Source organism: Muscardinus avellanarius, assembly GCF_963383645.1.
Source record: "Muscardinus avellanarius genome assembly, chromosome: 12".
NCBI classification, from domain to species: domain Eukaryota; kingdom Metazoa; phylum Chordata; class Mammalia; order Rodentia; family Gliridae; genus Muscardinus; species Muscardinus avellanarius.
The window spans coordinates 9,373,411-9,399,462 of record NC_137798.1 but is presented as its reverse complement, the minus strand read 5'-3'; the positions used below and the strand labels follow the sequence as shown (position 1 = coordinate 9,399,462).

The 26,052-nt window shown below is 39.9% G+C and overlaps 1 protein-coding gene across 3 annotated transcripts in view; it reads right to left on the bottom strand.

Moving 5' to 3' along the window:
• The window catches only part of MYEF2 (myelin expression factor 2), a gene marked incomplete at both ends in the record, with an annotated part of 40,150 nt that extends 21,860 nt beyond the window's left edge, over window positions 1-18,290 (bottom strand). For all 3 annotated transcript variants that reach the window (XM_080707562.1, XM_080707563.1, XM_080707564.1), the window contains 8 exons: window positions 52-101; window positions 1,000-1,153; window positions 1,829-2,020; window positions 5,702-5,795; window positions 5,893-5,900; window positions 7,114-7,166; window positions 8,399-8,607; window positions 18,145-18,290. In XM_080707562.1, the coding sequence (XP_080563688.1) occupies window positions 52-101; window positions 1,000-1,153; window positions 1,829-2,020; window positions 5,702-5,795; window positions 5,893-5,900; window positions 7,114-7,166; window positions 8,399-8,607; window positions 18,145-18,290 (906 nt within the window). The remainder of the gene's footprint in view (window positions 1-51; window positions 102-999; window positions 1,154-1,828; window positions 2,021-5,701; window positions 5,796-5,892; window positions 5,901-7,113; window positions 7,167-8,398; window positions 8,608-18,144) is intronic.
• Between the last annotated feature and the right edge of the window lie 7,762 nt (window positions 18,291-26,052).

The following is a 26,052-nucleotide window of genomic DNA, read 5'->3' as shown; positions in this document are numbered from 1 at the left end:
CAATAAATCAAAGATTTAAAAAGAAGCTTGAAGTGATATATAAGAACTCACCATTTTCACGTGCATCGGTCTATCAAATAAAAACTGCCCATTGAACATGGCTGTCGGTTCAGTCAAGGAAAGCCAGCTAAGAGGACTGTAAAATTCCACTTCAACATTTTACCATTAGTCTCCACTATAGTATTTTAACATCGTTAATATTTATTCATACTAGTCTCTTCCATATTCTCAAAAGAAACTGCTAATTCTTTGCTTTAGTTTTATAAGTAAAGCATAGGTACATGCAATTAGTTATAATAGGAAGAAAATAGAAAACTTCATACAACACCTATACAATAAGGCAGTTTTTTTTTTCTTGGTGTGTGTGGTAATAGGGATTGAACCCAGAAAAATTTTACCTCCAAGCTACAACTCAGCCTTTTGTACTTTTTATTTTGAAACAGTCTTCTTAAAATGCTGGAGGCCTTATAAAATTGCTGAGGCTGACCTTGAGCCTGCAGTCCTCCCATCTCGGTCCCCCAAGTACTGGGATTACAGGCGTGTGCCACTGTGCCTGACCTAATTCAAGTTTTTGTTGTTGTTGTTGTTGTTGTTTGGGTTTTTTTTTTTTTTTTTTTTTTTTTTTGCGGTACTGGGTTTGGAACCCAGGGCCATTCTACCTCGAAGCACCACCCCCAGCCCTATTTTTATTATTTATTTTGAAACAAGGTCTTACTGATTTGCAGAGGGCCTTGCTAAGTAGCTGAGGCTGGCCATGCACCTGGATCCTCCTGTCTCAGCCTCCCAAATGCTGGGATGACAAGCGTGCACCACCATGCCCAGATCCTAATTCAAGTTTTAAAAGTGACTTTAGATCTTGGACACGATGAAGATTTTATGTGCTAGAGACTAAAGTCTCACATAAATTTCCAAGCTAGGAAACCTTAAATTCCATGACTCCCATAAAATAGTGTAAAGCTTCTCCAACCTCATTCAGTAATGTCATGTAAGTCAGGATACAGATGGCCTGCACTGCCTCAATGGCCTGCTCAAAGGTGACGGTGCCCATCCCTCTGCTCTTGCCGTCCTTGTCTTCTTTAATATCTGCCCGCTTTACAGTTCCAGCTATGCTGAACACTTCTTTTAGCTTCTTCCAACCAACTTTGAAGTCAAGCTTAACAGAAAATTATATATAACGTTACATACCCAATACATTCCTCTACCCATTCCTAAATACAAAAGAATCTTTTCTACACTCTCAACACTATTAAGAACTATAATCCATGTTCAATAGTTAATGATGTTCGAATAAAAAATCTTAAGTTGTTTAAAATCAGTTCAGCCACACCTACATGGTTCCATACCCTTATTATTCCTAATTCCCAGATCATCTCTCAACTACTCAGTCCTGCTTCAGACATTTGAAGCTTGCACAACTATGTTTACCAAGACATTCATGTTTAGAAAAGTATTATCCATTTCACTGACTTTCAAGAGCTTAAAACAAATGACAACCCAACACGTTCACAACCCATGCACGTTCACAAGTATCGAACCTAAAGAATGAAATCCCTGAACAACACAACAGAAACACACTGAGTTAAAGGAAGTAATTTCAAACCTGCTCAATATTTACAAATTCGTTATTTGTGAAAATCCCAAACAGCTGTATTTAAACTAACCTCATGTTATACAGAATTAACTTGGGTTTGAATTCATCATAATTACCGTCTCCATTATTTTAGTTAGAAATAAGCAAACTGTTCTATAAACCTCGACTCTAGTCATCTAATTAAGCAACCTCATGGCTACAGGATGACGTATCTGAACAACTAAAGCTTAAACTTACGTTAGCAACAAAAATCGTGGAACCAAGCCTACCAGCCTGCAAGTTACTGATAACCTCAGGAGGAATGTTTGGATTATTGAGAATGGAGGGTGGCAGATTCATCAGCCCGGATCCCATGTCAGAGACATGTCCTCCTGGGAACGACCCTCCTGTTCGCTGCAATGCCCTGCGAGCATTTTCTCCGTCGGGATCCTACGACACATAGTGAGTGTTAAATGCCACATCAGTAAATGTATATAATCAAAACAACAACATCAAATTGTAGAGCGCTAGCCCATCGGGCTCAAGTTATCGACTCTCTTGACGAGTGATATTTTTGTTTGTTTTCTTATCCAGAGAACTGAGTCCTACAAAAATCTGTGGACAGACAAAAGATTCCAGTCCCCAGAGATGCCAGCTGAACACCTCTTTCCAATCACGGAAGTCACTTAACTTGAAATTAGCTTAATTCTGCCCTCAGTCTAGTGTACAAATGTGGTACACACACACACACACACACACACACACACACACACACACACACACACACTCACACAGTTTAAAGAGGAGCAAAAAAATTTACTGTGCCTCCTTTCTTTCCAAAACGCAGTCACGGTGATTTCTCACCACTGGATGGCCAAGGGAATGGCAAATTTAAACTAATTCAAAGCTTTTCAAGAGTAGGGCAGGTTGTTATAAAAATCCAAGAATAATGAGGGAGAGGGGGTTTACTGCAATTGATAAAGTTCATTCCTCGACAAAATACAACTATCCACGCTCTGGTTTCATCCTTCCTTAACAATGACTATGATCTGAGAGGGAAGCAGGGGAGAGATAAACGAAGACTAAATGTCCACATGAAAAAGGACAGGAAACATCATTTTCTAAAAGTTCGTTATTTTTAGGAGAGAAATACCCTATCTTTAAATAAAACAAAAAGAATGTTTAAATGCACTTCTTACTCATCCCACGAGGCGCAATGCAAATGCACACACAAACACAAAACAAAACAAAAACCCCACGTAAACACACTGATCCTGTGCTATGCAATGCCAAGTGCTGCTGCTGGAGGTGGCCACCAACTCTACTCTGTTGGCCTCAGTGTGGAAGTGCTAATAAGAGGGACGTGGAGGACTTTAATCAATTCTCCAGGATGGCTACAGGAATAGAAGTTGGAAGGTGAATGTAGGAATAAAAATATTCTAGGTTCTAAAGCATTTCTTCTCTGTGAAGAAATAAAAAGCAAAGAAAAGTGTTATCAAAGAATGCTACAAAGCTTTTAAGTTAATAAATAAGTTACCAGGTTTAAGGATTCAAATAAAAAATTTAGAATCGTGGTTGGCTGGGAAAGAGAACAATACAGGAATACTTCTTAAACTATTAATACAGTCAGGTTGTACTTGACAGCAGTAATGTTTTGACTTGTTCTATATATACATATATTTCTGACTATACATATACACTCATATATATACTTGAGTATAAAACAAATAACCTCTTTTTTAACTTGGTTTTTATTCCTCGTTTTTCTTTATCAGCCTGCCGGTCACTAATAGCCATTAGAGAACCTATAAATACATTTAGAACTGTTATTACTTTCCATCTAATTAAATGGAAAAGTATAATTTTAAGATCTGTTAAGAGTACTAGAAATACATTTCTTTAGACTTCCATCTAGGAGTAATTCTAAGCATTCACTCCAACTACTCATTTGCAAATATGATATCCCCCATAAAAGAACTGCCTTTAGAGTGATCGTAATCCAGAAGAGTTAATTAAATAAATGCCTTATTGTTTACTGAGGCTAAATTTGATCATTTTATTTTCTCCTAAAAAAGTTAAAATGTAGACAATGTATTCTGACTTGGATCACATAACTCTTAAGACCTCAAATATATCAAAATATGCTAAAATTTAATAGATATTATAGAACAGACATTTGCTAAAAATTAAAAGAATGTAATAACATGGGTGACCATTAGTATCCAATAAGCTTTTTTTAAATCAAGTAGAGCCGGGCATGGTGGGCACACTTGTAATCCAGGCATTCCGGAAGCTGAGACAGGAGGATCGCCGTTCACGGAAAGCCTCAGCTTCTTAGTAAGGCCCTTTGCAACTCAGTGAGACCCTGTTTCAAAACAAAAATAAGAAAAGAGGGCAGCGGGTGTAGCTCAGAGGTCGAATGCCCCTGGGTTTCATCCCCAGACCCGGAAAATAAATAAATAAATAAATAAAGCAGAAAGACACTGAGAATCTGCAATACTTGTTCTTGAAAGAGAAATAGAAAAATAAAACAAACTGTAATCCTCAAAAATAATAGTTTTTAAGAATTATAATTTGAGAAAAGTAACTGGGCGTGGTGGCATACATCTGTAATCCCAGCCCAGTATCAAAAAACAAACTAAGGACAATTATTCAGGAGGCCGAGACATTTCTGAAGCACTAGTCCTGGCTTATGCATGAATGGCACCAAAAAAAGGGCTAGCAGAAAACGGAAAATCTAAACTTTCTCTACCAATTTTTGCTGTCAAAAAAAATTTTTTTAAATAATAAATAACCCCTAGGCCTAGGCCCCAAAAGTATCAGGAGAATTTGGAAGCTAACTCCCATAAAGAGATATAAGATACACATCTATGTTGATAGCATGACATTTAGTTATTTCAAACTATTATCACACTCAAGAACAAAAGACCAACAAATCAACTCCTGGACAGGAGCAATCATGCTTGTTCTTATTATATAGCTACAGTATTTTGAGCACTGGGCTAGAGGCCATATAGAACAAGTACAATATAATAACTAGCATCATTTAAATGGTTTACATACATTAAATCTGAGTCCCTATAACACTACAAAGTAGGGTCTGGTATTAGTCTCATTTTAGTGAAAAAATAAAATAAAGAATAAAAGTAGCAAAGAGGGTAAGTAACCAGCCCTGGGTCACAGAGGTTTTCTGGTGCCAGTTATTTACCACGTCTCTCACTGAGTCTTAATAACAACCCTATGCAGTGAGTTATCAGCAGGACCGTGCTGAGGTTTAGAGAAGTTAATAAGACTAGTCACACAGCTAGAACGTGAGGAGGCTGGGGCTCCAGTAACTACTGTCCTGCTGAATGACAACCAGTGGCAAGCATCATGTTAGAGAATCTCAAGGGTCCCAGAGTAACACCGCTGACTTCTCTTAGCACAGACATTCCCAAGGACATGCTCATAAATGGTCTGTAACCAAGCTATTAGGGTAAAGATTAACAACTTAAAATTACTCCCAAGGTCAATTAGACTTAACTACAAGTAGGGTTGTTTTTATTTTTTTTTTACCATATTTTCTCATCATTCTTTTGTTAACCTATTTACAATGGCTATAATTCTATTTAAAAAGTACATTTCTATGTCAGGGGTTTCCAAGTTCTACTTATAGATTTCAGTAATAAAGTTGTAACTCTTCTTACATGTAATCTGGTAGAGTCTCTAATTTTATTAAAAGTGAATACCAATTTTGTTCAAATCCATAAGCTAAGTGCATGCACTAAACACCCTTTAATTATCAACTACAAGAATACATCTCTCTCAAATTAAGTCTGAAAATTGAAAATGTCTATACCAAATAAGATTATCACCTAGAGTTTGTCATCTTTAAATTTCTGAGTCCTATTTTTTTTTTTTTTAATCATGCGCTTCTGTTTGTAGCAACTTGGGAATAAATCAGCTATAAAGGGTAACTGCACAAGGGAAAACAAGAAATCATGTTCCAGTAAAACCATCAGGCAGTGCTTTAATAAGCATCTATGCTTTGAAAAGAAGTTCTGGCCAAACAAACACATCATCAAAGTGAAAACCCAAAGAGAACGTGTTCTTACAGTTAAACATGGAAATCCCAAAGATAAGAAATCTTACCTCTTTAATATTCAGAGGTCTTCCACTAAGATCATATTTGTTCATAGTTTCTAGTGCTTTCTTTACAAATTCTTCATCTTTGAATTCAACCACACTTAATAGAGAAAAATGTATAGAAATGTTTATGTACTAAGTTTTTTTCTTCAGAAATTTAATTTGACTTAAAATACTTAAAAAAAAAATATTCTTACCCACAACCCTATATCCAGGTAGATTTGTCAATATATGTAAAAGAAAAAAAAAAGTTTTCAATCAGTAGATGAAGTTGATGGTAGATTCTAATATTTAAGTAACCAAAAATAGTAATATAATTACTTTTCATCTTATATGCCTCCAGAACCTAACAGGCAAGTGACCATAAATTTTCTCTAAATTGTTAAATCCATTTAAAAATAATAGAATCTAGCATGTAAGTTTGGAGCGCATATTTTACTTTCACATGACTTCTTAAAGTTAAAACTAGTGTCACTGTATAAATTCAAGCACCATTCAATTCAAGCAAGTAATCGAAGGCTCCAACATATCTGCCCTAACAGTCAAAAACATTTTCAACAGTCAAAAATATTTTCAAAAAAAAGTACTGCGCACTTTTTCACCTCTAATAAAACCAAGGTAGTAAATAATTTTATTTTTAATAAAGTTCCCTATTCGATTACAACTGGCTGCAAACCATAGCATCCAGTTGTATACGTGTAAAAAATAATAATCTATGTTAAAGAAAGTTATAGAATCATTTTAGAATAATCCCTCGTGATTAACGTTCAAAGTGCCGTTTGAACGTGATGACAAAGTTTTAATTTTCACATACTCAACTGGTTTCCCCTAATATGATTAAACATTGTTAAGAGCTTTCTATTGTATTCTACAGTAGGTTGCACTCTAGTAGCTAAGAATCAAAATCTATTATCAACCAGTTCCCTCTATGTCAATTTAATCATCCTCAACAGCATTCATATCAATTGGTCAAAGTACTGCCTCTTATGTAGTTCTGCAGGCTACCAAGGCAAGCATTTCAAAAATACATTCTGAATTAACACCTTTTGAGCTACAGGCCTTCTCATAAAACTCTTAGGGAATATTATCAATTCAGTGACTTTTAAAATATCCTTGAAGACATCAAAATACAACAAAAAAAAAAATCCTATATTAAAATCTTATTGGCTAAGAAGAAGCATTACCCTAGAGCATTAGAAAAGTGAATGCCCTTAGAGAATTTACAAAACCCATCCCTTCCAGGCAGCTAGTTTGGTTGGTATAAGTGTCAGACTTGCTAGTATAAAGCCTCAAAGCTTGCATAATAAAGTAAAACAAAATGAAACTTAAGTTTCCAAAAACTGGTACAAGTATTATACAAAAAGTAAACTGCTGAGGAACTTTTAAACCTCAAGCAGATTGTGGCCCACAGCACTTACCCTTGATTTTCCTTCCGCATCCTTAAAGAGCTCCACGTATGTAACCTCACCAACTACATAAGACATACAAAAGGAAGATACCAAGAAACAATACATTTAAACACCAATATCTTGCTTTACTACACACCTGTGCACAACTCTACAGAAAAACACCTATTATTCACCAACAATCAAAACCAGACCAACATACCTCCTGTCAATGGCTATATAAATTTAACTGATTTTCTGAAATGTACATCATCCACATTCTCTAAAAAAGCTAACAACCGTATTAACCTAATTCATACTACAGATCATATTTTGGCCAGCATGATATAGTTGGTGAACAAATGCACAGATACGTACAAATGGTCCCTTAGCCTATCATATTAAAAGACATCAACATTAACACTTTTCAAATAACTTTGGTCAGCCTACACACAGCAGCTGTTTTAAGGTGACTTTCTACCTGGATGTCTTCAATCATGGTTGCCATCAGTAAACTAAATTTACAAGCCATGCTTCACAGCAAGCCACACACTTCTAAATAGTCAATGAATTAAACCAATCAAATAGTTGTCACCTTACAACAGATAATACACCAATGCAATTTTTGTGTTATTTATTAGAAAGATCAGCCTCAAAGCCAAGTCCGTAGTTTGCAGGACTGTTGAAACGCAATTTTTCAAGAGGTAACGGAACTAACTTTTGCAAGTCAAGTATTAAAATTATTTTTCCCCAGAACCAACCATGTATATAAAATGAAGGTTTTCAGGTTATTCTGAAAACAAAACTGCAACAGCAGTAACTCAATTTTAAGATAGAACTGCAAAGACAGCATCATAGCAGTCATGACAATGCAGACAAAATGAATCCACAGCCAGATTCCAGACTCCACCCAGGCAATGACAGACAGCTTGGGAAAAAGTGATCAGACCTTATTAGTGACCTTATTATTCATACATTAACACGCTACGTGTGTTGCTTAGCTAAGGCAATAGTCCTTTAAGATCTATAAAAACATCAACTAGACAAAGCAATCACTTTAACAAAGTTCTTGGTGGCATGCAAATGCTGGCTCACTGATTTCCCACTAAAATGGCAAAAAGAAAAATACTTCATTTACCCATACTAACTTGTAATGAAGTTGTGTCAAGTGAAAGAAGAGGAAAAGATTAATTCAGAAATCGAGGAATAAAGGTCATTTTTTGAGTCCCTGTGGCTCAGAGGAACGTAAGAAGTGCTTAGTTCCCTCCCCTTCCTGTATGAAGATTATCCAGCAGTCAGTTATTTCAGAAACAGTTACCTTTCTCTCTCATCAGATCTTTAATGGCTTGCCATTTCATGTCATAGGGGATGTTGCTAATGAACACTCTGTTACGATTGGGCCCCTTCTTTTCTCCAGAGCCTGAGTTCTTGTCTTTTGAATAAGGATGAAATCTATTTGCTTTCTTATTTCCTGTAGATTTTTCTTTTAAGTCAGATTTCTCTTCTTTCACTGATTCATCATTCTCCCTATGAATTTTAAAAAAAACAAACAAAACACACCCTCAGTTGTGCTTCTAGAATGGGAGGCTTATTAAATAAGTAATTCATAATTATCACTTTACAAAACTACTAGGCTAGAGCTCCGCAAGGCAGCTAGAGTCAGACAGACAGATCTGAAATTACCCAGTGCCATTTCAAAGAGATGCTTTGGGCAGGACGGCGCAATCCTCAGGAGTAAACAGTTGTAGCCAACCACCAGTTTTTCCCATCAGAGTACTTGGTAAATGTTACTAGACCCTACTGGGCCAGGGGAGGGGCACTTCTATAATATTTAAATTCTATAATATTATACTTCTATAATATTTAAAAGGGAGAATTAGGTTTCTGGTCTTCACTCAAAACCTTGAAAAACTAATATACAAAGTGATAACTGACAAAGTTCACCTCTTAAACATGAACAGTTTCCTCCTACGACATACCCCTTCCTTGCTTAAAAACACAATCAAAAATACACAGCCATGTCTGTGTATCTACGTCAACTCATATGTACATTCCCGTAAGACTCCAGTTTTTCTACTCTCAACTCTGAAAAATGTATAAGGTCTCCTAATATCTTCATGTTGAACATTTTCTGTTTTAAATAATACAATAGAACAGGGTGCATCATAGAATCATACGTTTCTGTTAGTGGTATTACTTACAATGAGGGATGGGATCGAGGAGAGGCAGTAGTAAATGTAACATGAGCCAGGGTTTTATAAATGGAACCTAATAGGAACAGTGTTTAATTACAAGACAATCGCACTGCAACTACGATGGTACTGTGCACTGGCCACGGGCTATTCACATACGCCTAAGGTAGACCCTACAGATAAAAATCTGGGTTTGTATCTTAAAACGCAGTTTATTTTTCAAAAGGCCTCTCTCTTACAGAAATTACAAAAAAGTTCTCTCAAGTCACTAATTACTTTGGTGGTTTTGAAAGTATTTAATTAACAAAATATCGATTTTAAAGCATTTTCTCACAAATATACACTAGCTAAAATCTTTAGCAATGACACTCAGGAATCTAAAATTTTTAAGGCTTCCTGGCTATTCTGACAGCTGACCAGGTTTCTTAATGCAAGGTCCAAATTATCTTCTAGAAGCCACGCGGTTCTGAGAATCTATACATGACGGTGCTTTACACTCACTCTTAGTGTAGTCACTAGTTTCATAATAAGGTGAACTTCTTGACACAACTCTTCTAAACATGTAACTACACAGCCATAAATATAGTATGTACAGTACATAAACTCTTATGAGAACAAAAATGGTCTCCTTTGGTGCCAGCGGTACCCTAACATGGTGGCTTCATATAATACGTGCCAGATAAATAGCACTTTTGAATGAATGAACAGTTAAGAACTGATACTCATCCCAATACAGCTAGAACCGCTGTCGGCTAGAAAAGTTGCTAAAATCAAGAAAGAGACATTAGTACCGAATTTGCTTTGACATCTTTTCAGACCTTGACATGTATACCCTCACTACCAAACAGATTACCTCATCAGAAATGGCACGACCCAGGAGGGGTCTCAACTGTCCAAATCTAGAAGGTACATCCCTATCTGAACAGTGACATTTCTGAAAGAGAAAGCAAGCAACCAAAAGACACAGAGCTTCTTCTCTGGTTCCTGGGTACAGCAGACAGCAACAAACCACCTTTCACTCTCGTTTCCCAAAGGGCCTTTTATAAAACAAGCTTAAGCTGAATTCAGTGAATGTGTGCAAAAAGTAGTTTCTGTTCAGGGGAGCAGCTATCTGTAAGACTGGATAAACAGCCCTTCCCCTGTCTATTTTCTTCCTGGATGAAACCAGCTGTTGAGCACGCACAGAGTCCTGAAATCAGTATTATTCTAGCCTTGGCCTGGTTGGGTTGCGAGGATATGGGGAACACATGCCTACACTGATCTTACAACTCCACTAAGAAGCAATAACATTACAGGCTCTTTATATCTTCTTTTAAGTTACTTACAAGATGATCAGAGAGAGCAATTTCTTAAGATTTCCCCCCAATACTAGCATCTTTCAAATACTACCAAACTAGTCATCTACGATGTAGAAATTAAAATCTTGGGAAGTGCATCAATTTAGTAGTGAGAGGTATGACTTGATTATAAGAAACTAAGCCTAGTTGGGCGTTGTGGTTCGCACCCGTAATACCAGTACTTTAGGGAGACAGAGACAGGAGGATCGCAGGTTCGCGGCCAGCCTCAGCAACTTGTGAGGCCCTCCACACTTAGTGAGACTCTCTTGCAAAATCAAGAATAAAAATAAGGCTGGAGGTGTAGCTCAGAGGTAGAATGCCCCTGGATTCAACCCCCAGTAACCCCACACACACACACACACACAAACTAAGCCTATATAATTCCTAAATTCTGTGTCATAAATGCACTATTTAAAGGAAGTAAAAATATATCTTAAGGATATGATGCTACCAGAAAGTTGACATTATATCCAAAATTCCATTTACTAATTCTCAAATCATATTCTGGCAAACCTCGTCCTCTTAATATATGTCAAATAAAGACTTGAGAACTGTCACAAAAAATTTATCTGCTATACCTTCCCAAATTATAACAAATTTCTGAAAAAAATCACTATTATCTAACATCAAATGAAGAAACATAGTACTAGTGTGTGATTTTTTTAAAACTATAGTACTATGAGAGCAACATTAATCTCAGTTCTAGGGGAAAAAAAAAAAACGCCAGAGGGAAATTTATAGATAAATGCCTACATGAAGAAAAAACATCAAGGAACCTACCTTCACTCCTTAAGGAACCAGAAAAAAGAATATACCCAGAGTTAGAAAAAGGAAGAAAACAACAAAGATCAGAGCATAAATGAATAAAACACACTAAAAAATAGTAGGAAAGGTCAACAAAACTTAAAAGCTGTTTTTAAGTGATAAATAAAATTGACTAGGCAATAGCTAGACTAGGCAATGTAGAACTATAAAGGATAATAAGTGAGCAATTCTAAATCAACAAACTGTTTAACCTAGAATAAATGAATAAAATCCTCGAAATTTACAACGTGCCAAGACAAAAATCTTAAAGAAACAGAAAATCTGAACCAATGAGAAAGGAGACTGAATCAGTAATCAAAGTGCTCCTGTCAGTGAAAATCTGGTGGCTTCAGTGATATATTAATTTACACCAGAAAATTCTACTATTTAAGGATTAACACCAATCCTTCCCAAACTCTTCCAAAAATTGGACAAGAACTCTTCATTTTACAAGGTGGACAACTAAAGCTAGTCAAGACACTGAAAGAGACTTAAAGGCTAATACTGTTACCGAACACAGACGTAAAAATCCTCAACAAAATACTAACAGACTGAATCAACAGTCCATTAAACGGATCCTACATCGTGATCAAGTGGGATTTGTCCCAGGATTGCAAGGACGGTCACCACCTCAAATCAATAATGTGATACATCGCATCATCTTGGATGCAGAACGTGTCAACTTCTCATGATGACCAAGGAAGCACAGCAGGCAGGCAGCTCAACACAAGAAGGGCTCTAAGAGACATGCCCACAGCTGACTTCATCCTCAACAGCAAAATGTTGAGAGTTTTTCCTCTAAGATCAGGAACAGCAAAGATGCCCATTCACACTACTTTCATTCTCATGGCACTGAAAGTCCTGGCCACAACAACGGGGCAGGAAAATAAAGTGCACCAAAGTTGGAAGGATGTAGCAAAACCGTGCTTGTCAACTATGTGGTCTCGTATGCAGAAAAGCTTAAAGGGTCCACCAGAAACAAGAGGATGAGCTGAAAGTGTAAGAGGGACTGCTAGGGAACCAGAGACCTGAGGGGGAGGGGGAGGAAGGGGGGCAAGAAAAGGGAGAAGAGGGCGCAGGAGGGATGCCTGAGACTGCAAGCGCGTAAAACAAGTCCGTGAAACGCACTTACACAATTGACATGTGTTAGTGATGACGAGACCACCAGAATGTGTTAGGACAAATCAGTAAAGAAATAGGACATAAGAGCAACACACACAAGGAGTCGCATTACTATACACTAATAACAAACTGTCAAAAACCTTTAGAGCTCATCCCATTTATAATAGCATCGAAGGAATAGCTAGGAATAAATTTAACCAAGGAGATGAAAAACTGTAAAACAATGAGAGAAACCGAAGACGACACAAATACACGGGGAGTATTTTGTGTTCATGGACCAGAAGAATTAATGCCATAAAGATAACTCTACTACCCAAAATAACCTATCAATTCAATGCAAACCTTATACAAATGCCAATAGCGTTTTTCACAGAAAAGATCCTAAAATTTATACAGCACCACAAAAGACTCTAAAAAGCTACAGCAATCTTGAACAGGAAAGCTGGAGATCTCACATTTCATACAATTTGATTTCAAATTGTAATACAAAGCCACAGTAATCAAAACAATATGATACCAGCATACAGACACACACACGGATCAATGGAACAGACTAGAAGGCCCAGAAATATATTATTGAAACATATTCGGTTAGCTAACATCTGACAAAGACACCAAGAACAGGGGACGGACAGTCCTTTAATAAGTGGTGCTAGAAAAACTGGCCATCCACTTGCAAAAATGACAAAAAGACAAATTGAATCTTTGTCTCCCAACACACACAAAGCTCAGCCTCAAATGGATTACACATGTGAACGAAACACCTAAGACCATGTTACACCCAGAAGAAAACACAGGGAAGATTCATGACCTTGGTCCTGGCAATGACTGGAACGCGAAACCAAAAGTACAGGCAGCAAAAGCCAAAATGAACAGGGGGACTTCCTAAAAGGTAAAGGCTTTCTACGCAGCAAAGGAAACCGTCAACAAAACCAAAGGCGACCTGCAATGTGGGAGAAACTATTAATATAGCATATATTTGACAAGGAGCTATCAAAAACATACAAGGAACTCATACAACTCAACAGCAAAAAAAAAAAAAAAAGACAAAACCCCAAATCAAACAACCCAATGAAAACGTAACAAAAAGATACAAGTAGGTAAGTAGACTGTTTTCCAAGGCGGACACATAAATGGCCAATAGGTACATGAAAAGATGCCCAACATCACTAAGGATCAAAGCAACACACTGCAAAACCACATGAGCTATCACTTCAGACCGGTTAGAATGAACCCAGGGGCATTTTACCTCTGAGCTACGCCCCCAGCCCTACTTTTTGTTCTTTATTTTTGAGACAGGGTCTCACTGAGTTGCAGAGGGCCTCACTAAGTAGCTGAGGCTGTCCACGAACCGCGATTCTCCCGTCTCAGCCTCCCAAATGCTGGGATTACAAGCGTGCGCCACCACACCTGGCTGAATGGCTATTATTAAGATGTCAATAAACAACAAGTGCTAACAAGGATATAAAGAAAAGAGAACTTTTTACATTGTTGATGGAGAATATGTATTAGAATAGGAACGGGCACTGTGGAAAAACTGCATAGAGATTTCTCAAAAATGAGAAATTAAACTATCATATAACCTCACAATTATATTTCCAAATAATATATCCGAAAAAAATAAAAATCACTATTTTGACAAGATGTCTGTACTCCCAGATTCACTGCACCACTCACAACCACCAAATATGTAAAAACCTAAGTGTGGGCTGATGGATGAATGATTATAGAAAATGTATGTAAACACACATACATGTGTACACACACATATGTACACACACACACACACACACACACACACACACACACACAGAGTGGAATATTACTCAGCCTTAAAAAAGAAAATCTTGCCATATGCAGCAACCTAGATGAACCACGCACAGAAATAAGCCAGACACAGAAAGACAAGTTTCCCATCACTTATATGTGGAACCTGAAAAATTCAAACTCACAGAGGCTCACAATCAGAGATCAGGGGATGGGAAGAAATAGGGAAGACGCTGATATATGCACACAAATGTTCAGATGTAATAGAATAAGTTCTGGAGATCTAATACATAGTATAGTGACCTTAGATAGTAATTAATCATACTTTATATTTGAAATTTGCTGAGAATAGGTTAAGTATTCTCACCCCACACACACAAAATGTAAAATACATGGTGAAGGTATGTTAGATTGTGGAAATCACAATGTAGTCATAGTTTATCAAAACATCTTACTGCACACCTTTAATATATACATTTTTTTTCAATTATATGTCAGTAAAGGTAGGAGAAAACGAATCCCAGCTCACCCTGACTCCTAATGTGATAAATATTGCTATTCTACTGGCAAACAGGTCATCTTGCTCCAGTGCTAAATATTTTATAATATATAACCCTCAATTATACACATATAGCCTAATATAACCCTCAACTTACATACAGGTTTGACTTAACCATCCACACATGAATACAACAGAGTTCTAACAATACTGCTGTTTTCCCTCCAATCTACTGAATAGAAGGAATGCTCACATGCCATTTGGCAAAAAGGAAGGGCGGATCTGGGAAAGTTATCTTTACCTTGTCTACAGGTAAAAAAGGGAACATACCACCTAAATCCCTTCATAAATTTCATAAAAGTTCATTTCTGCACTTCTTCAACCCTGCTATTTCCTAAGCCTTTATAAAGGTACAAACAACAAGACGGAGCGGCCTCCACCCTCAATGACTGTCAATTAACCTCAGCAAAGTCAATCTGATGACGAGTAGCGCTCTGTCCCTTCTAAGCAGTAGATACTATAAGGCAACGCTTAGTCAACTTCATCATCGAGACAATGAATTCTTTTTTTTTTTTTTGGGGGGGGAGGTCTGGGGATGGAACCCAGGGGTATTCGACCTCTGACCTCTGAGCTACAGCCCCTGCCCTATTTTTTATTCTATATTTTGAAACCGGGTCTCACTGAGTTGCAGAGGGGCTCACAAAGTAGCTGAGGCTGTCCGCGTCCGTGATCTCAGCCTCCGAATGCTGGGATTACAAGTGTGCGCCACCACGCCTGGCTGACAACGAATTCTTATAAGTAAAAACATATGGTCATCAACCCAAGGTTTCTGTGTTGGGATTAACTACTCCGACAGGTTCACAGGGTCAAGTAAGATTGAGGTCTCTAATCGCTGAGTATGAGTGACCTATGCTGGACCTTCATACCTTCTCATGGAACAGACAACGCAAGACACCCTCTACAGCGCGGTGGGGAAGTGCACAGTGGTAGGGTGCTTGCTTAGCCTGTACAGGGCCCTGAATTCTAGCCCCAGCACTGGGGAAAAAAAATCAAGAGAAAAGAAAGAAAAGAAATCCCCTTACGATAAATTGGCCTATTTCAACGTTTGAGAAAAGAAGAAGATGAATGAATTACAAGCCAGTATGGAAAAAAAAAATCTAATTACTACTAACATGTCTTAGTTTCTTTACCTTATAGTTTTCCTTTCCTAAATTAGAAAAGCTTCTTTTCCAACCTCTTTTCCTGCCCTGTGATGAAACTTTCAAAGGGATTAGTCTTTTTTATCTACTGGAGATTTAGATACCAGCTTCACCTGTATCAACACGGATTCTACCCAAGTGTAATAGGGCTTCTCTCTTAATTCAAAGCTGTACTTTTTTTTTCTTCTTCAAAAGAAAAGGGATGAAAAGCTCAAGTTTAGTTATGAATTACTAGCACAGACCAGTCATTTCTCAGCATCAATGAAATATTGGTTCTAGGACCCCACCCCCACATATAAAAAAAGTCCAAAAATGCTCAAGTCTCTTATGTAAAAGGGCAGAGTATTTGCATAAAACCTATGTCCAACCCCCGAAATCCTTTAAACCACTAGATTACTTACAATACCCAACATAATGTAAATGCATGTTATACTGTTGAAGAAATGAAGCCAAGAAAAATGTTCTGTACATGTTCCGTACAGACACAATGGGGAGGTGAGTATTTTCACCTCTTGGCTGATTAGACAGGTGGAGGCGGAACCCAAAGATGCGAGGGGCCGACCTTTATGTTTGTCATTCCACTGTTTTCCAACTCTATTTTTAATGCCAAATCCCTGAAAACACACTGAAGCAGGCATGGTCTTTCTGGTGGGTTTTATTTGTACGTATGTACTGGGGATTGAACCCAGAGGGATTCGACCTCTGAGCTACACTCTCCACCCTATTCATTTATTTATTTATTTTTGAAATAAGGTCTTGTTGAGACGGGCGTGATGGCGCACACTTGTAACCCCAGCATTCGGGAGGCTGAGACAGGAGGATCGCGGTTCACCAAGAGCCTCGGCTACTTAGTGAGGCCCTCTGCAACTCAGTGAGACCCTGTTTCAAAATAAAGAATAAAAATGTAGGGCTGAGGGTGTAGCTCGGAGGTAGAATTCTGGGTTCCATCCCCATTACTGCAAAAAAAAATAAAATAAAATAAAATAAGAAAAAAGCTCTTGTTAAATTGCTGAGGCTAGCCTTGAACCTGTGATTCTCCTGTCTCAGCCTCCCAAGTACTGGGAGGGCAGCACACCGGGTTTCATTCACTTCCTGATGTCTCAAGTCGGTACACACACTCCTTCCATCCAGGAACAAACTCCACCGTGTTCGAATCTCCTGGACACGTGGCCCTCTTCTGCCTAGAAGGTTGCCTGTTCAACACTTACTTAAAGATTGTCAAGAAGCTGGGGAGGGGTAACCCCATCTAATTTGCCATCAAACTTTTCACAGACTGGTCCTGCTAGCACCACACCGTCTCAGAGAAGGGACAGAAAAACCTTTCCCTTCCCTATTTACAGTATGAGCACATGTTTACTGCCTTCGACTCCCGAGGCAGAGCTGAGAAAAGGAAAAGGGTGTTTCCACTCAATTATTCCCATACTCTCAACATCAGCTTTAAAGAGCCGGGCGCAGGAAAATAAACGCTTGCTTCCATACTGCCTGGCAGGACCGGGGAGGTGAGCTCCATACAATGCGCCCCTGGACACCTGCTCCTTACTGAAACCGCTGTGGAACTGAGTCCAAGCCTCCCCGGGCTCTCGATGACAGCCGCCACCGCGAAGAGGTTCTTCAACTACAAAGCCTCCTCCATCTCCTCATCACATCCAAAGCAAGGCCACCGCCTAGCGAGGCTTCTGCTTTAAACTGACCCCAAACCTGCCCAGGTGGGTGGCGACCGACGCCTCCCTTCCAAAGTGCCTCCAACCCACTCGAGCCACACAACGGGCCCAGCCTGGGGGCCATCCTCGGGGAGCGGGCTTTGGACGCCCCCAGCCCGCTCAGCTCGGGGTGGGGGGCGCGGGTCCCGTCGGGGAGGCGGAGGGGGAGGGGAGAGATGCCGGTGACGTCACCCCTAGAGACTCCTTGGGGATGGACGCCCGGCTCCGGGCCCGGCATCCAGGGGGTGGGGACCACGTTCCGCCGACCGTGGGGGTCGCCCCCAGCTCCGCAGCGGGGCCGGGGGCCCGGGGGGGGGGGTGCCGCGGCGGGAGGCGGGCCGCGCTGCACCTGCACCTGCAGCATCCGCGCCTCCGGCCTCGCGGTCCCCACGGCCAGCATCCCCGCCCGCCCGCCCGCCCGCCGCCCGGGAGCAGAGACAATACATTTTAACGCCGTTGGAGCTGCCGCCGAGCTGCGGCGCCGGCTTCTCGGGCTCGGGCAGGCGCGGTCCCGGCGGCTCGGCCGGCGGCGGGTGCGGGCCGTCGTCGCCCGCCGCCCCCGCCAGCTCGGGCTTGTCGGCGTCCGCCATCCCGCCGCGGGCTCCGCTCGGCCGCTGCGCCGCGGGCTCCGAGCGCGACAATGGCGGCGGCCGGGGAGGCGGTAACGGACCGCGATTTGAAAAGGCCCCGAGCGCTCGGCGGCAAGATCTCGCGAGAGCGGCGCGGGGCCGGCGGCGCGGGCGCGGGCGCGTGCACGTGCGGGGCGTGCGCGCCTCCCCGGCGGGCGCGCGCGCGCGCGGCGGCCGGCCCGACCCCGCCCCCGGCGCCTGGCAACCGCGGGGGTCTCGGCGGCTGAGCTCCCGAGCCCAGCCCGGCGCCGCCCCTGCGGACGTCCGCGCGCCTCGGGCTCCCATGGCGGACCCGGGGCGGCCTCCACGGCCAGCCGCAAGCTGCGCCCATAGATGCGTAGTGATGGCTGGCCACAGTGGACCCCAGGTCCCTTGAAGACGGGTCGCTCTTGAAAGGTTTCTGTGGATCTCAGCTATCAGCTTAGGAAAGGAAGGTTGAAGGGTTTTGTTGTTGTTGTTGTTGTTGTTATTGTTGTTATCATTTTTACACAAATATATATGTATATACTTTCTTCTTGGGGCTGCAGTCAATGAGCATAATGGTCTTAAGAAATTATTATTATTATTATTATTATTATTATTATTATTATTTTGCAGGTCTGGGGATGGAACCCAGGGCATTCTACCTCCAGGCTACACCCTCTGCCCAATTTTTTTTTTTTTTTTTTTTTTTTTTTTTTTTGCGGATCTGGGGTTGGAACCCAGGGGCACCGACCTCCCAGCTACACCCCCTGCCCTATTTTTTTTATTCTTTATATTGAAACCGGGTCTCACTGAGTTGCAAAGGGCCCAAGTAGCTGAGGCTGTCCGCGAATCCAGGTCCTCCGGTCTCAGCCTCCCGAATGCTGGGATTACAAGCGTGCACCACCACGCCCAGCTCCTAATTTTTATTATTTGTTTTGAAACAGCGTCTCACTAAGTTGCAGAGGGCCTGTGTAGCTGAGGCTGTCTGTGAACCGGGATCTTCCGGTCTCAGCCTCCCGAATGCTGGGATTACAAGCAAGTGCCACCATGCCCCGCTCTTAAAAAATCTTGATGGACTAACACCGGACATTTCTAGTTTGGGTTATGTGTTTATTATATGCTGGTGGAAATTATATGTGATGCAGTTTGAGGCTCTGAAACTAATTTGATTTTCATACAGGATTTTAAAAATATGGATTTTCCTTCTATGTAGGAGAAAAAAAAAACATTAAACTTAGTCAAATCCTAACTCTTGAGTACTATGATTACCTTTCACACTAAAAGAACTTTTTTTCAGCTGAAACATTTAGACTTTCCAGAGCGTTCCTTTTTATAAAAATCAAACATATGGCTTGCATGCTTTGCAAAATATTACACATGCATTAGTAGTAAAGTTGTAGCTAGAAACCAATACTTAAGTAACAGAAAACTTCCTCAATATGTAGGTCCCTGCCCTCTACCAAGATACTCCATAGAACATCTAATCAGATGCCTGAAGTGCTGGCCTACTTCATGAAACACACACACACACACACACACACACACACACACACTCAGAACATTTTAATCACGGCGAGAATGCTTGGTAAATACTGCCATCTTTGTAGTGGATCCTAAGTATCTGGAGTAGCAAAAAGGGTTTTGGCAGAGCGGATCCAGGTTGGAGCCCCAGCTCGGCCACTTTCTGCCTTTAGCTCCTTGAAAAATCAGTCTCCCTCCCCAGTAAGTAAGGATAACAACCTCTGTGTTGCAGAATGAAGGCAGGGATTCAAAGAAAGCACTTTATATAAGGTCAAGTGCTAGACGACTGCGATTGTCTAGCTCTTAAGGCTGGAACGGGGTTTTAGTCAAAGAGAAGCCAGGCAATTCTCTCCTAATACTAAATTGTAAGCACCTTCAAAATATTCACCCTTCTGGCTATAGTTGAATTTACCAATGAAAATTAATCTCACGGCCCTGAATACAGTAGGTCCGTGCAAAACTTCTTTAATCAATTAAATCCATATTTGTAAGAGGTCTTAACGCTTAAAAGAGATGCATGTGCAGTCCCAAAATGAGGAGAGCCCTGCTGAGAGAGGACTTTGATAAAAAGCACTATTTGAGCAGTATAATATAAGAGCAAAAGGATAATTAAAAATTACTAACACAGCCGGGCGTGGTGGCGCACGCTTGTAATCCCCGCGCTTGGGAGGCGGAGACAGGAGGATCGCGCAGGTTCGAGGCCAGCCGCGCTGGCGTAAGAGACCCTGTTTCAAAAATATAAAATAGGTCTGGGAGTGTAGCCCGGAGGAAGAAGGGCTTCCAGGAACCCCAGTACCACCAAAAAAAAAAAAAAAAAAAATTACTAACACAGGAGACTGGCCCACATACGATAATGTGCCAATTAAAATATTTAATTCTACCGCCAAGCCTGGGGACACTCCCTTTGAATTTTGTGCCTACGACAAATACTTCACTCATCCTACCTACCTTAGTCCTGGTCTTAATAAATGCATAAAGAGGCTAACTTCTGCTGTGGGACCAGTGAGACTAGAACTGGATCTTGAAAGAGAAAATTGAGGCATCTTCTGATGAGAAGAATTACCGTATACAGTGATCTTTCTCTTCTCTTTTGCTGTTAATATTGTGCTTACCTTCGCTAACTCTGTAAAAGATAAAGAAGAATCGCTAGTATTCATTAACTGTGGATTCTGTTTCCAGATTCGCCTCCTGTTTGGTTGTTGTTTTATATATGTGTGTTTACACACACACACACACACACACACACACACACACACACACACGGACAGTTTCTTAAGTAATGCTCAAGGTTTTTCCCCACAATTCCCAATGCAGGAATACAAAATTGTTATCCTTTACAATTGCACAAAATGTGTTGCTGGGATATCTCATGACTGCTTATAGTTTTCTTTCTTACAAATTGGAGAAAAAGAGGGAAAGAAGGAGAGAGGGAGCGAGGGAAAGAGAGAGACAGAGACAGAGAGATCAGTGCATAAATCCAGAAATTCCAAAATATTTTAGTTAATACCTTAATATAGGTATCATTTAAGATTTTTGCTCACCTGTTAGTGACAGTGACTAGAAAGAACAGTACCTTAAACAAGATGACATTATTTTTCTCTTTAGTAAAAGAAGTGCAGAGGGAGCATTCCCAAGGAAGGGGTAGGGGCTCTGCAGTCATCATGGACTCTGGGTCCTGCTTTCTTAATTGCTCCTCCTCACAGTCAGAGGCTTCCCTCCTTGATGTTGCTTCATGGTCCAAGATGGCCGCTGGAAAGCTAAGCACCTTGTCTGCATTGTAGATCAGACGTTATCCAGAAAAGAAGGAAGTATGCTACCCAGAAGTCTAGTGGTGAGGCAGAGCACGCTCAGCTGTAGGGGAGCAGCTGGCAGAACATTCCGTCGGCCATTTGCTGATACCTACAACGGTCCCTGAAGCTGCTATTGAGGTCAGTGGTTCTACTCCTCTTCCTCCTCCCAGATTTCGCAATACTGTCTCTCATTGGCAGAATTTAGGTTGGAATATAAATGGCAACAGAGTTTGACGAATGTGAAAGGAAAGGACAATGTTGAGTATAGATGGCAATATCTGGCACACTTTTTAAGCCATTTAGCATGGAATTATCCATTTGTTCATTCATCCTGTCAGAAATAAAATAAGATCAAAAAATTTTTAAGTTATTCATGAATTCAAAGTGGAAGACTTCAAACTGAAAGTAGTAACAGGAAACTCAGAGGCTGGTTTATAAAATGAAAGTGAGCCGGGCGTCATGGCGCACGCTTGTAATCCCCGCACTTGGAAGGCGGAGACAGGAGGATCGCGCCAGCAAAGCTGGTTTAAGAGACTGTTTCCAAATAAAATATAAAATAGGTCTGGGAGGGTGGGTAGCCTGGAGGTAGAAGGGTTCCTTCCCCAGTACCACCAAAAAATAAAAAAAGGAAAGAAAGTTTTTGTTGTTATTTATTTACTATAGTGGATATCAAACCCAGGGCCATGCACATACTAAGCAAGTGGTCTACCAACAAGCCACGCCTCCAGATCAAGAGAAAGTTTTTATAATCTTTGCAATGATTGGATATTACTGTGGAGATTGTCACATGAAAGAAGACTGTTTTAAAATGATCCTCATAAGCCGGGCGTGGTGGCGCACACTTGTAATTCCAGCATTTGGGAGGATGAGACAAGAGGATCACAGTTCACAGCCAGCCTCAGCTACTTAGTGAGGCCCTCTGCAACTCAGTGAGACCCTGTTTCAAAATAAAAACTGAAAAATAAGGTTGGGGGTGTAGCTCGAAGGTAGAATGTCCGTGGGTTCCATCCCCAGTAACACACACACACACACACACACACACACACACACACACACGATCCTAATATGTTTTTGGAAGGCAACTTAACTTTCACTTAGGATCATCAGAGACATTGATAAATTACTTACATACATTTTGCTTACATGGCTAACCTGATTTTGTCTTCTCAAGGAATTCTCAAAACTCATCTTCATTTCACTTTAACAATCCATCCATTTGTTGTTTCTGTTAGATTTAGAAAGGCCTGCATCTCCCAACAAGATGAAGTATGTAAAAACTCATGCGACATACTTTTCTCTTTACTCCACTAAGAAGTTTGAAGTATGAATTCCCCGCAGTATCCTGTAGGTCTCTAAAGAGACGGCATGGTAGCCATCTGAGGGTAGATGATGTGATAGTCCCAGAATCACAGAGAAAAGGTAGACTTACATAAGTATCCATGAACTTCAAACTAGATCTTGCATCTAGACTCCTAATGTCTGGAAACTAGTAACAATAATATTTTCGAAAAATACGATCTTGCTCTTCCCGGCTGCTACTGCTTTGAGCATCATTGTAAGTCCTTGGGACCATCATACAAGAACTACTGTGAACTCAGAATGTTATGTAAACATTAGGAAAATTGATCGGTCCTTAAAATATTAGGTTTATATTCTCATATTAAAATCTCATCTTTTTTAATCCTCTTTTAACTTTAACTTATTTTTTTTACTGACTTTCAGAGAATATTGAAAGATAAGACCCTTAGGCCTTTTCAATTACCTTCTGTAGTCTCAATTAACTTTGTCTTTTACTAGGTGAATACTCATTTAGTTTAATATTGCTTAAAATATAAGAGATGTGAGTTTTATTTGGCTAGCTCAGTTTTAGAAATCTGATATCAAATATAGAGATGATTCTTCTTAAACGATGAATATATTCCTGAAGGAAACAGAAAACCTCGTGTTCTACAAAATAATACACTAAAACTAACTGGCAACTTAATAAAGTGAAAAGACAAGCCATCGGCTGGGATTTAATTCTTGCAAAATACATATCTAATAAGTGACTTATATCAAATATATAAAGGACTCTTGAAACTCAACAATAAGAAAACAATTAGAAAGTGAAAAATGATGTGGATGTATCACCAAAGAAGGTACACAGACAAAAAAAAACTATGTGAAAAATCATCAATATTATACACCCCCAAATAATTGAAAATTAAAACCACAACGAGATCCTGCTAATACCCAAAACCTTGATGATGCCAAAAGCTGGTAAGGATGTATAGCAAAAGAAAATCTCCTTCATTGCTGATAAGAATGAAAAGCAACTGTTAAAAGCCATTTCGGAAGACAGTATGATAGTGTATTACAAGGCAGAATATAATCTTGCCATGTCATCCAGCAGTCATTCTCTTAGTTACATTCCAAGATGAGTTGAAAGTTTATGTCCACACAAAAAGCCTGCGCACAAATGTTTTAGCATCTCTATTTAGACACGCTGAAAATTGGAAGCAAGCCAGCCATCCTGTAGTAGGTGAATGGATAAACAGTGGCATATTCATACAATGAAATAGGACTGAACAATAAAAGGAAATGAGCTATCAAATTGTGAAAAGTCATGGAGGAGATTTAAATGCATATTTCTAAATCAACAGAGCCAGTCTTAAAAGGTTAACAGAATCTATATAACTCCATTCATCCTGAAGAAGATGGTAAAAAAGAAAAAAAAAAGATCAATAGTTTCCAGGGGTTCATGAGAGGAAGGGATGATAGAGGAGATTTACGGATGTGAAACTACTTTGCACCATAATATAACGGTAGAAACGTAATTAAACATTTGTCAAAAACCATAGGACTAGCCAGGCATGGTGACACAATCCTGCAGCCCCAGTACTTGGGAGGCTGAGACAGGAGGATCGCAGGTTCAAAGCCATCCTCAACAACATAGAGAGGCTCCCAGCAAGTTAGCAAGACCCTGTTTCCAAATTAAAAAAAAACAACAAAAAACATAGGGCCAGGGGTATAGCTTGGAGGTACAGTGTCCTTGGGTTCAATCCCCAGCCCCCTTCCACACAAAACAAACAACAAAAAACACATAGAACTGGCCAACACAAAGAATGAACTCTAATGTAACATGAAATTTAATTATTGGTATGGGTTCATTAATTGCTAACAATTGCATACCACTAATGCTAATGATATGTCAATAATAGGTGAAACTATAAGGGAAAGAGAAAAGAGATATACATAAACTTTTGGTACTATCTGCTTGACTTTTTTGTAACCTTAAAATTGCTTTAAATCTAAAGTCTATTGAAGCTAGGCATGGTGGCGCATGCTTGTAATCCCAGCATTTGGGAGGGGTTCCATCCCCAGCACTGAAAAAAAAAAAAAAATTAGGGCTGGAGGTGTGGCTCAGAGGTAGAATTCTGGCTTCCATCTTCCATCCCCAGTACTGCACACACACACACACACATACACACACACACACACACACACACACACACAACTAAAGTCTATTGAATTTATGAAATAACTGGAAATATTTAGGAGAAGAAGATATCATGTTGAGAATAAAACCATGTTAAAGCTATGGAACAAAACAACCCAAGCACTACAAAAACATTTAAAATCCTAGTGAGTGCCAGAACGGTTACACACACATGTTCAAATATATTTTATTCTACACCACAACCAAGTTTGTTTCATCCCAGAAAAGCAAGGCTGGTTCAAAATATGCAAATCAATACATGCTATTCACCACATAAATAGAACTGAGAACAAATACCACATGATCATATCAATAGATGTTGAAACAGCATTTGACAAAACCCAACACCCATTCATGTTAAAACCACTGCAGAAAACCAAAATAAAAGGAATGCATTTCAACATCATTAAGCCAATATACAACAAACCCCAAAGCTAACATCATATTGAATGGGGAAAAAATTGTAAGAATTCTCCCTAAAATCAGGAACAAGGTAAGGATGTCCACTATCACCACTCCTTTTCAATATAGTCCTCGAGACTCTTGCCACAGCAATAAGACAAGAGAAGGATATCAAAGTAATTCAAATAGGAAGAAAGGAATTAAAACTATCCTTATTTGCAGATGACATGATCCTTTATCTAGAAGACCCAAAGAACTCAGCCAAAAGACTACTGGAGCTGATTAATAAATTCAGCATCGTTGTGGAATACAAAATCAATCTAAAGAAATCAGTGGCTTTCTTTATGCCAACAATGAATCCACAATGAAAGAAATAAAACAATTCCATTCACTATAACCTCAAAACCAATAAAATACCTAGGAATAAACCTAACCAAAGATGTAAAAGACCTCTACAATGAAAACCATAAACAGTAAAGAAAGAAATTGAAGAAGATCGTGGAAGATGGAAAGATCTCCCGTGCTCATGGATAGGCAGAATAAATATCATCAAAATGGCCATTCTGCC